The sequence below is a fragment of the Lissotriton vulgaris genome, chromosome 10 (genome assembly GCF_964263255.1).
Source record: "Lissotriton vulgaris chromosome 10, aLisVul1.2, whole genome shotgun sequence".
NCBI lineage: Eukaryota > Metazoa > Chordata > Amphibia > Caudata > Salamandridae > Lissotriton > Lissotriton vulgaris.
Window position 1 is genome coordinate 702327501 of NC_141698.1, and position 12318 is coordinate 702339818.

Below are 12318 nucleotides of genomic sequence, written 5' to 3' on the forward strand. Positions count from 1 at the left end.
AGTACTTAAAAAGGGGAGGAATCTACAGCTAGAAGTAGCCATCAGTACTCTACATAGTTAACCTTATAAATAAGAATTGTTTTCTTCTTTTCATAGTAGACAAACAAGTAGTACAGTTTAGTATTTCACTATTTCCAATAAATGTTCCCCCTTTTTGTCACACTACCTACCCCAAAATAAATATAACATAAATAATACATAACAGGTAACTATGTAATATGGTCCGATATTGCCATTTTGGTGTTGAATAAATTAATTACCGGTAATCCTAGTTCTCTTCAAGGAGTATCTTCATCAAAGTCATAAGCACTGAATATTCCTGCCTACGTGCAGGGACCCTGGAGTACATTAAAAATATTTATAAATATACATATATACACGCACATATATATATATGGTACTTCAACGAGGGGGGTGATGTCACGGACGAAGACTGGTGCTTAGACGTCGGGTGTGGTGTGGCCGACAGAGACCCAGGCCTTCGACGTCGTGCGAAGTAACGTCGATGGAGAACGCCATTAATGTGGACCAAGGACTCGACGTTTAACGCCACCGGGTTGACGTCAATGGAGGGCTTAGTCTCGATGTTGAACATCTCCTTGTTGACTCCAATGGAGACTGATGCCTCAACGTTGAGAATCGCCATGTCTGCAACAACAGAGATCGAATCCACAACGTTGACCGCCCCCGGGTTAACATCAACGGAGGGTGCTGATCCGACACTGATGGTCCTGATCTGTCTTGCTTCGTCAGTGAGCACTGGCGATGGGTAGAAGTCGACCTTTCCGCTGTTTTCGACAAAGTAGTCTGACGACAAGCAGTGCTGTGCTGTTGTTTACAACACCGTCAAGGGCGGGGGTAACGTCGACGGCGTGACCTACGAAGTTGGCCTGCTTTACTTTGTTGCTGGAGGCATTTTTTACACAGAGCCCTACGACACAAGAGAACAGATGGGGATCTTACTTCTGGTGGTAGATCTGGTTCTCCTCTTCTTATGCCTCGAGGAAGATATTCATCTGGATGCAGTCGACTTCTAGGCCATATAGGCAAATTTCGCTCTATCCTTGAAAGTGCACCTGGAAAGGGTTTAGCAATGCTGGCAGGTCTCAGGAGCATGTGCCTCAGGGAGACGGAGAATACAAACAGAATGATAATCTGTTTTAGCCTTCCTTATTTGAGCCACAAGAAGGGCAAGGATCAAATAGAGAATGCATATTTTGACAGAAAAAAAAGTAAAATTCAGTCAGGAAATACTAGCTCCTCACTCCAACAGGTGAAAGCCGTTGAGTGAAAAGGAACTTGCAAGTTTTAAAAAGGATTTTTTTGATAAAAAGCTGAAAACTCCAGAGTCCTGACTGAAAGAGCCAGAAAGAACAACTGACCTAACTGTCAAACATGAGGCATGATGGGAGGCTAACGGGTCATGGCTGCCTTAAGGCACGGTGCCAGTTTTTTTCTTTCATTCTCTATCTGTTATGTGTTTTTACAATGCAGCCTATGGGCTAAAAATGCCTGTCCTTTTACAAGGCAGTTTGTGCAGTTATATAAAGAGATTTGAGTGCCTCTTTGTTTTCCTTATCTTTCTCCCTACGAGTGTATGTAAGACAGTTAACAATAGAATACAGGTTTATTAATACAAATTATAGATGCATTGTTTAGCTTTGATTTTCATTAAGGCCGCATTGTCTTATTTTATGGAATTTAGTTTTAGAACCAAGTTACAAGGAAAGAATAAAATAATAAGGTGAAAAACAAGAAAAGGGAGTAGGGTAGAAACACCCTGACCCCCTAGGCCTAATGAGGAGGTCCCACAATGACCACCAGGGCCACAAAAAAGCATTTTTTAATATAATTGCGGCCGAATTCGCGCTGGGTGCGCGAATCCGTACGAAATTATTTTTAAAAAAATAACGAACTTGTTAAAAAGCCCCCGGGTGGGCCAGGACCCGGGGGCAATACTATTTATGGTGTGGGGGCCCGTGGGGGCGTCCACAGCCCCAGGGACTGCCACCTTCTCCAGGGCTTTATGATTTATGGGCGGGGGCACCTCGGCTCTCGCCCTGTCATAGCAAACTCTGCTTTGCTTGATTCAAGTGATAGCAGGAAAACCTGCTCTCGCTTCAGTGAAGCAAAGCATGATTGCTTTTGAGCAAGGGGAGCTGCATCAAAAGTAATGCCGACACCTTCGTTTGCAGCGTGGTGTAAAAAGTGGCATGGCCTCAGAACACCTCTCTGCAACTCAGCTCTGTGGCACTTACTGGAGGTAGCTGGTGGGCTAGTTGGCCCCCAGGGACCCTCAGGATTCAAGGGGACTTAATCCCCCAACTTACAATGCGCCAGGGGGCATGTTTGCACAGCGGTGCATGGAGCGGGCGGACCTGATATAACATGTTAGCAATCCTGCTGTGTGGGACTTACTGGAGGTAATAAAATGGGTAGTTGGGCCCCAAAGTTGACTTTGGGCTAACTGCCCCATCTGTTACATCCAGTAAATCCCACACAGTGGGATTGCTAAGGTGTTTGGAGGCCACGCTCACCTTTCTCCACCACTCTGCAAACACAACTGCTATGTTATAGTTAGAAATAGCATTTAAAAAACATAGAAATTCACTGAAAAAACCATAGGTTTCAGGGACGTTATAGTTAGTTGAGCTAACTATAACTCGTGCCCCCGCAATGCACTGCTGATGACGTCACATATTACATCATTCATGACATGGTCAGTGACATTACTGATGACATCATCCAGGTGATAATCTCATGCACCTCCTCACACCCTAATATAACCTTTGATACTCCCACTCTAAAACACAGACTACCATTTTTTAAAACATAGACACACCAATACCAGTTACTACATACCCCCTCACTGATTCCTAGGTCTCCACACACCCACTCATTCACCCAAACAGTCACTCATCAATACAGCACTATCAGTTGCACTCATATACCTATAGACACACACACCGCCACTCATCCATAGAGTTACTCACACACCTAGTCAGTCATGCAAAGAATCAATCACACTCCCATTTACTCACTTACAGAGTTATATAAGCATTACCTGACTTATTCATACATATAATAACACATACTTACACAGTCAATGATACAAGCACACAATCATCCATACAGCCACTCTCACAATCACTCACTCTCACATATAGTCATTTATGTACCCCAACGCTCACATATACTGCCTTTCACATATGCAGTTACTCACACATGTACCACTGAGACATCCATTCCCTCACCAACACACCCATACACACACCCACCCATACGGTGCTTCACAGGTGCACTCTTGAACCCATACACCCAGTGAAGCACCCACTCACATCTATGCACAGAGTCACACAACACACAGACACTCAGGCACCCATACAGATACTCTGACAACCAATCAATAACCCATATAGACACTCATGTAGCTACTCACCAATCCATGCAGCCGCTTACACACCAACTGACAGATGGAAAAGACATTTACACAGTTTAGTCACTAACCGATGCATTCAGTCAGACACGTTTAATCACTCACTTATACAGTCAGTCATGCACCTACTAAATCGTCTATTCAGACACTCAAACGCCCACTCATACTTCAATACACATTCGCATATATATATTTATAAAACATATTTCAACTTTACTGAAACACACAGTCACTGGATGATGTCATCAGTGATGTCATTGGAGATGTCAGTGACTATGTCATGAATGAGGCAATATATGACGTCATCAGGAGTGCATTGTGAGGGCACGAGTTATAGTTAGCTCAACTAATTATAATGGCAGAATTTCTCTGGTTTTGTACGAGTGAAATGTCTAACTATAACGTCCCTGAAACCTATGTTTTGTTCATTGAATATATATATATATATATATATATATATATATATATATATATATATATATATATATATATATATATTGCAAGGTGGGCCCGCTTCAAAAAACAGGCGGAGGTCTCTCGGGGAAACTTCAGGACAATCTTTATTTGATCAGCTCAGCATAATGCATTTCGGCTATCTCGCCTTCCTCATATGCCGCTGAATGCAGGGAAATACTTCCCTCCCCACTTTTAAATCGTCCAGCATTATTCCCATTGGCGGTAGTCCGCATGACCACAGGTCACGTGTAAGCAACTCACTGCAGCCTGGAAACAAACTGCAGATCCCAGAATGCAGTAAACCAGGTATGTGTTGCAGGGAACGGAATGGCACTGTAGGTATGCAATCCACTGGAAAAGCGGGGAATATTGAAATCAGGAAGTCCTGCGAAAATTGAAACGGAGATGTCCTTCAGGTCCCCCTGATACGTTCTCCCCAACACAGCCAGTGTCCGTCGGGTCATGAGACAGCAAGGACAGTGCCTCTGTCCCTTCGTTTAGTAACGAACTGCACTGCAGAAACTCGAGCAGGACGTGCAGTGTCAGGTGGACTCAGAAGCCATTCGATACCTCGAAGCAGGAAGCTGCGCCAACAGCGTGTGCCAGGGATGCTTCAGCCACTTGGTAGAACGGGGCCTCCAACGCGCCTCTGGCCAGCGCGAAATATTGCAAGGTGGGCCCGCTTCAAAAAACAGGCGGAGGTCTCTCGGGGAAACTTCAGGACAATCTTTATTTGATCAGCTCAGCATAATGCATTTCGGCTATCTCGCCTTCCTCAGATGCCGCTGAATGCAGGGAAATACTTCCCTCCCCACTTTTAAATCGTCCAGCATTATTCCCATTGGCGGTAGTCCGCATGACCACAGGTCATGTGTAAGCAACTCACTGCAGCCTGGAAACAAACTGCAGATCCCAGAATGCAGTAAACCAGGTATGTGTTGCAGGGAACGGAATGGCACTGTAGGTATGCAATCCACTGGATATATATGTATATCTTTTTTTTTAATTGTACTCCGGGGTCCCCTTATGTAGACGGGAATATTCAGTGCTTATGACTATTGATGAGGATCCCCTGGAAGAAAACTGGTGACTTCTACAATATGAACTGATACAGAAATGATGCTAAATGACATGGGCATAAAAAACAAGGTGATGGTTGGAATGCTTGAATTAATCTGAGTCATCGCTCGCAATTGCGCGCGATCCATCGTCTTTCACCAATCCCGCAATATGCAAGTCAGTCTTGGCCCTGCTCCAATAGGAACAGTCCACCCAACATGGTCAGGCCAGATCCTCCCTGAACTGGACACAAGCAACCCAGGACTAGTTTCACTCTTATTAGGGCTCATCAGCCATGTATAGCTTGGTTCCAGTGGCACAATGAGCTTGGGACTCAAGTCTGGACATGCCTGTCACACTTAGAGCATCAAAATCAAGTTGATGGATGGAATTCTTGAATTATTGTTAGCCACTGGCAAATGCTCGGACCACATCTCCATCTATCGTTTTTTGTCCACCATGTCCACTGAGTTTGTATTCAGCCACATACAAATCAATGACATGCTCAATGACCTGGCGCAATTCTTTTGACAAATGTTATTCTTCATCATTGGTGGTAGCAATTTCACCACCTGACATGGCAGATAATTCTAATTATGGTGGGCAAAGTGCAACACAGAGTGCAGAGGCGTGCCACCAACCCTCTGAAGGGCTGCCAGCCTGCCCGCAAGAATATATATAAGTCTGCACGTCCATAAAAAGAAGATGTAAAGTAGACTTGAACAAATTACAAATGCTTGAGTGATATAAATATTTGTACCTATTTTTCATAAGTCTTAGTTCTCTTTTGCGTGTAGCCTCTTCTGCTAATTGCTGGGGACTGTGCATTGTTCCTGGTGATGCAGCCATTACGACACCTTGTGGCAATCCACTTGAAGGAGTTCTTATTTGGTACGTTGGCATGTCTCCTGTGGCAGCTGTAAATACAAAATAGATGTTAGTTTTCCATAATATGTATTCAAGTAATAATGCATGAAAGGGTATTCAGCAAATAACTGATACAGTTAAACACATGTATTGTGAGATTCAAGATCAGCAGTGTAGTATACAGCTCCATGTGCTTTTATTACCATATCTTGTAGAAAGCAACTTAGGTAACTTCCAAACAAAATGTTTTTTTGGTCACATAAGAAACTTTGAGGCCTGACTGAAAATAATTTTATGGGTTGTAATAGGCTAATTGTTAATTAGCTAAATATGTATTATTAGTTGCTGTAACAACTTTATAGATACATGTAAAAAGGACTCTGCATTTGTTATCATTTTAATGTTTAAATGCATAGGTCTGGTGCAGTGGAGACCCACGTGGTACACCCACCAAGTAGCATTTCTAACACTGTAGTCTTTAGTCTACACAGTTAAATATTCAAGAAAGGCACAAAGGGGAAATAATGCAAGAGACAGTTAAAGAAATTTGGATTTCGGTGTAGTTTGAAAAATGACTGACAGCATGGAAATGTAAATTACTTGTAGTCCTGGTTCTTCATCAAAGGCTCTTCACAAATTTTGATTAGCACTGAGTCAGCCCACTTGCACAGTATTCTGAAGCACTTTTAATAAGAGGTTAAATCTCAACTGACAAAAGTGTAATTAACTGAATTTGGCACTCTACTAGGAAGAAGTCCTTATGAAATGCAATATAGATTGGAATGAAACTGCTGATTTACCAAAAATGTATAATTCCCAATGGAATACATAACAGATCTCAGATCTCCTCACCGCCGCCTCGTTCTGACATGCCCACACTATCCTCTTGGGTGACTTAAACTTCCCAGACAACACAAGCCAAAACAAAAAGGGATACTCTCTCCATCCTCAACACAGTCAACGTAGTACAGCATGTCACACAACTAACATACTCTAACAACCATATTCTCGACATTATTTTTTCAACTTAACCAACAATAAAATGGAATCCACCCATATCCCTGGATTGTAATGGCCACTTTGCCATCCCTATCTCCCTGCTTAGATTCCTCCCACCAGACCAAGGTCAACAAAAAAACGAAGATCAAACCTTCAGATCCTTCAAAGACTTGCCCTAAAATAATCTAATTCTTGAACTCATCTCTCACCCTACCAACTCCATGTCCGATGCCAACACCCTTCTGAACAACTTCAAGACTTTTTGGAAAATTATGTGAAAATCCATGCCCTAAATAAAACCTGCAAGAACAAGCCGAAGCTTTCAGCATCCTGGTACTCTAAAGATCTTGCTGACAATAAATGATCCAATCGTAGACAGGAAACAAAATGAAAGAAAAAATAGAACTCCTGATGACCTCATGGTACGTGTAAGAAATTGGGTTGTTTGATGACTGGTGTTGGAGCCCTGGTCAAGCAGCAGCCTCCCTTCTTCCCAGAGTAAGGCACAGGCCAACCCTAAACTAACCTGTGCTCAACCCTCTGGAAGCTTGGCACATAGCAGTCAGGTTTACCTTAAAGGCAATGTGTTAAGTATTTGTGCAACACTTCAATGAGTAATAAAGTGAAAAACACCACACAAAAAGGATCCCACATCAAGTTAGAACTATAGAGTGATTTTTTAATGAATAAAAGATGAGCAAAATAACAAAAATCCAATCATTAGAACAGGAGATATGCAATTTTAAAGATGTTAGTGAAAGTAGCGGCAAAAAGCACAAAGCACCAACTGTGGCTATGGTAGCACAGGACTGGGACAAAATCACAAGTTCAGGCCGACTACGATGGAGTGTGGGCCGGCTATAATGACCCAGTTAGGCACACTGAACAAAGTACCTTAAATCCTTGTTTGCGAAGCATTGCGAGGATCCACGTTGAAGAAGCATTGCACAGCTGAGGTGATAAGTTGGTTCTGAGATGCGGTGAGCTAGCGATCTGAGGTCCTACGTCATCGCGGAGGATCCAGTCGATGAGGGCTTGCGATGGGATGTCCAGCATCAAGGATGTGTCGCGCAGTTGGGGCGATGGATCTGTTCTGAGGGGCTATGAGGCTGCAACCTGTAGTCTGGCATTGTTGGCAAGGCTGCAGTTGACGAGAGACGTGAGGGCCTGCACTGAGGATGCATCACGCAGTGGCGGTTCAAAATTCCACGTAGCAGCTGTGATGCATTGGTTCCGTTGGATCTACAGATGCTGGTAGAGCACCTTAGGCCCACTTCCAAAGGACCAGGACTGGGGTGGCACCCCTAGGAAGGGTAGACTCACAGTTAGCAGAGGCCAGGTGCTGGTGTCAATGTTGTGGGAGCCTTCAAGTCGAGGCTCAAGTCAGGAGGCCAGCCAATTAACCCTTGAAATCACTCTGGTGACCCTGGGTTTAACAGAGGCAGGCCAGGTCCTACTCACACAGGGAAGAGGGCATCAGGGCAGCACAGCAGTCCTTTAGAGAAGCAGTCCAGCAGAGTGGCATAGCAGTCCGTCTTCCTAGAAGAGTATCGACAGGTCCACAAGTGTATTGGAGAGTTGGTGTCGGAGGTCCAGTATTTATACCTAGTTGTGCTTTTGAAGTGGGGAGAAGCTTCTAGAGGCAATCCTTTTAAGTGCCCAGGTGCCCTGCCATCCCTGCCCTTCCTCCCGACTAAATACAGCCCTTTGTGTAGAGGCTGCACCTGTGATAGTTTCTCTACACAGGACACGCTCCACTTGGTGATGTTTTGCGCGCATTTTCTGGTAGCCCGTAAATAATTTTTATACCCTGTTCTGAAGGAACTAAAATTCGTCCAGGTGAGGCCTGCCCTCCTACATTTACAAATGCTTGATTCTATGCAGGTTACGCATAGTGTAGCCAGTTTTTTGGTAGCGGCAGCGCGTATAAATAAAATCAGACTCGCCCTAATGAATTCACTATCAGGAGGACACATAACTGAATGAGGATTGTCTGAAAATAGGGTTGGGCTTTATATTTGTGATACAGATTTTGTCCCTTTTCTCTTTCTATCAAAGATTTTAACTGTTTTAGATTGTTTGAACTGCAATCATGTGTATATTCTATTTCTGTACAAATTGTAATGTGTATATAATGAATTTTTGTATTGCATTGCTTTTATGGTTTTTATTAACCGAAATAAAGATGTATTGACTGACTGAGTGTAGAGGCAGGACACAGCCTGTTCAAGTTTAAGTGGGGCTGGGCCCAACTCCTCAGTCCCATCCTGCAAGTGATGTCCCATCAAGGCACACCTAAGATCCCTATTGATGGCCATCAAGACATACCTACGATCCCTACTGAGTGGCTGTCTAGGAGGAATACACTAAGCACAACTGTCAGCTACACCAGTCGTGTGACTAAGAGATGTGCTACAGGCACCAAATGCTTAAGGCAGGAAAATGCCAACTTCTTAACAGTGGCTTATTCAAAATTGTAGTTTAAGTTCCAGATTCACCATAAGTTAGGATTTTCCATTACAATTCCAAAGACACAAAGCCTGAATTGATGTCTGCTTCCATTTGAAAGTTACATCTTATTAAATGTAACAAGGTAACTCCAAAGCTATCCTATGGGAGAGGTATACATACACCTTGCAATAATGAAAAACTAATTTAAGAGATTTTCACTATCAAGACATGTAAAACTAAAAAGTGCATGTTCAACTTTTTAAATACATTGCACGCTGCCCTATGGGCTGTCCAGGGCTACTCTAGAGGAGACTTGTATGTATTAAAAAGGAAGGTTGGAGCCTGAAGACAGGTGAATTTTGCCAGTTCGAAATGGCAGTTTACAAACTGCACACACAGGCTGCAATGGCAGACCTGAGACGTGTTTAAAGTGCTACTTAGGTGGTGGCACAAGCAGGATTGTAGGTCTCCTAGTAGCATTTAATGTATAGGCCCTGGGCACAGGTATTGCCACTCTACAAGGGACTTACAGGTAAATAAATGCGCCAACTGGGTATAAGCCAATTCTACCATGTTTTGAAAGGAGAGCAGAGGCAGCTTAGCACTAGCTAGCACTGGTAAAGCATGCAAAGTCCTTAAGCCACAAAAACTAAATCATCAAAACAGGAGGTCTGAGGGCAAAATGCTAGGGGAAACCCACGCCAAGGATGTCAGGTCTAACAGTACAATTTAAATTCCTGTCTGCATGCTGCATGGAGCATGTTGCATGCACCATGCAGCATGCACATGCTCCATGTAGCATGCAGACAGCTCATTACATCACCAAATGCAAAGAATGATTCCAACACCATCAATAAATCCACCAACAGAGGCCGAACCTTTTTCAAGACAATCAAGCACTGCATCAATTCCCAGCCAGACCCAACAACTCCTTACTCCGCAGAAAAGTGCAATGCCATCAACCTTTTCTTGGGTGAAAAAATACAGAAGATCAAACAGCATAGAAAGAGAGATTGAGCAATTATTAAAGGATGAGTCAAAATAGGAGTTTTCTTTTTAAAGCAGAAAATAGGAGTGTGTAGGAATAAGTGAGGAAAATAGCAGATGAAAGAGAAAGTAGAAGAAGAGAAGTGAAAAGGGTAGCAAATTAAAGTCTTCACAGTGTCTATGAAAGACTTGGTCACTTCTGTAGCATGTTCCCAGCGCCACAACTAACGGAACAGGACAAAAAGGTGCAGGGTGTCGTAGCATCAAACTTCCCACACAACGTGGGAAAAACCGCAAAGTGTAAACTACTGAGAAGTACTGACTGAAGTGTTCGAAAGCAGCTGTTCCAGACTGATCCTAAGCTCCCAGAAGATCTGGATCTCTGATGTGAACTGACAAGGGAAATAAGGTTTCCCCAGATGAACGCCCACTTTGAAAAATGACAGTCGAGTGTGTTAAGTTGATACCCTACTTAGTATAGCATTCGTGTGGTGTGCTCGGTCATAAGAGTTTGAGTGATGCCCTGACCTTTGTGAGGACTGCAGATCGTACTAGCCCCTAATGGGCAGGCGAGAATGTATATGGTATAATTTCCACCTCTCTCTCCAGCAAGAGTTAACTGTTTTTACTTTGCAAAAAAAGTATATTATTGCATGTAGTCTGCTTATAAACGTACCAATATCCAGCAAAACTATGTGAGGCCCTTTCAGAAAAGGCAATAAAAATATACTTTAAAAAAGTGTAGGTCACCAAGCTTGTGTTTATCTTTGGTAGAGCAGGAGAGCTACCCCATATCCCATAGCATCTTAGAGAACATTCTTTACAGACACTCACTTTTTTCCTTCTGGTGGCACTGTTACCTTGAAAAAGAGTCCTCAAATATTTAGAGCTGGCTCTTAAAGTGCATTCTACGTTCTATAGTTGTGGGTGGTACTCACAGCTCACTTTCCAAGCCCACAAGAAATATCAAATGCTAACTGGTCTGAAGGAATTGTCACAGACAAGTAAAAGTTTCTTCAGTCAAAGACCTTCTTTCACTTCAAGTACTAGGGTGAAGGTCAACAAGTAAAAAGAGGCTTCACTTGCAAGACGTCTATCCTAAACTTCCTACATACAATTAGACCCTTCCTAATAATATTACCAGCCTTCCCATTCCCAGTTTTGCAGCTCAGTTTTGAAGCAACTTTGTGTCTGCCTGCTTTGTACTCCTTGTACATAAAATGGTATATTCTGCGCCAGCTGTGCGGGGTTCTTCTTCCTAAGTGCACACCTAGCCTGTCCAGTTCAGCCTTCCGAGCTATAAAGGAAATCTGCTGCCCATGTGCATGCTTATAATGACTGCACTGTGTCTCTTTGACCTCTGAATGAGGAGAGGTGCCATTGATTCCATTCAGTGACAGATGTTCTATTTGGTGGTCTCAGGGGATATCGTCCAGTCAACTTAACACATTATTTTCAAATAGGGTCCTAGGGACTGATATTTAAAGACCAGGTAGTGTTCTGTCCCCACACTAAACCTGAAAAAACACACAAAGAAAACTACCGGTCTAGGAGCAAAGAGATAAGGACTAACACAGAGGACAATGTGTCTAGGTCAGTAAAGTAACTGAAAGGAATATCGGCTGCGCTCAGGAAGAATAGGAATTTAAATCCACCACTGGTTTTTCTGCTCAGGTTACTTTTACACTGCTATTTTGGTTATGATTGTATTTTCTAATCAAAGTACAGATTAAATGCCACATTACATGCAATATAGCAGAGAATATTTTTACATGCTGCAACAGAGGCTGCCAGCTCAATATGCTATCTAAAAGCATGTTATGTTTCATAAGAAGGTTGGACAAATATAGCCTTCAACCCTACATCCAATGCCTGTACTCTGTCTAGCTGCACAGGGATGCTACACAAAGAGGGCCGACTTAAAAGACTAGTAGTTATGTCAAATTTAGACATAAAACACAGTGGCTTGACATTGTGAGCAGGTCACCACGGCACAGGTCAAAATACCAACTGTGAAGAGCAAAAATTTGGCGAACTGCGCAAAAGTGTTCATGTACTCAACG

At 43.1% G+C, this 12318-nt stretch overlaps 1 protein-coding gene across 6 annotated transcripts in view; it reads right to left on the reverse strand.

Moving 5' to 3' along the window:
• The window catches only part of CREM (cAMP responsive element modulator), a 791294-nt gene that overhangs the window by 17334 nt on the left and 761642 nt on the right, over positions 1 to 12318 (reverse strand). For all 6 annotated transcript variants that reach the window (XM_086941526.1, XM_086941525.1, XM_086941529.1 and 3 more), the window contains one exon: positions 5712 to 5868. In XM_086941526.1, coding sequence (XP_086797652.1) covers positions 5712 to 5868 — 157 coding nt within the window. The remainder of the gene's footprint in view (positions 1 to 5711; positions 5869 to 12318) is intronic.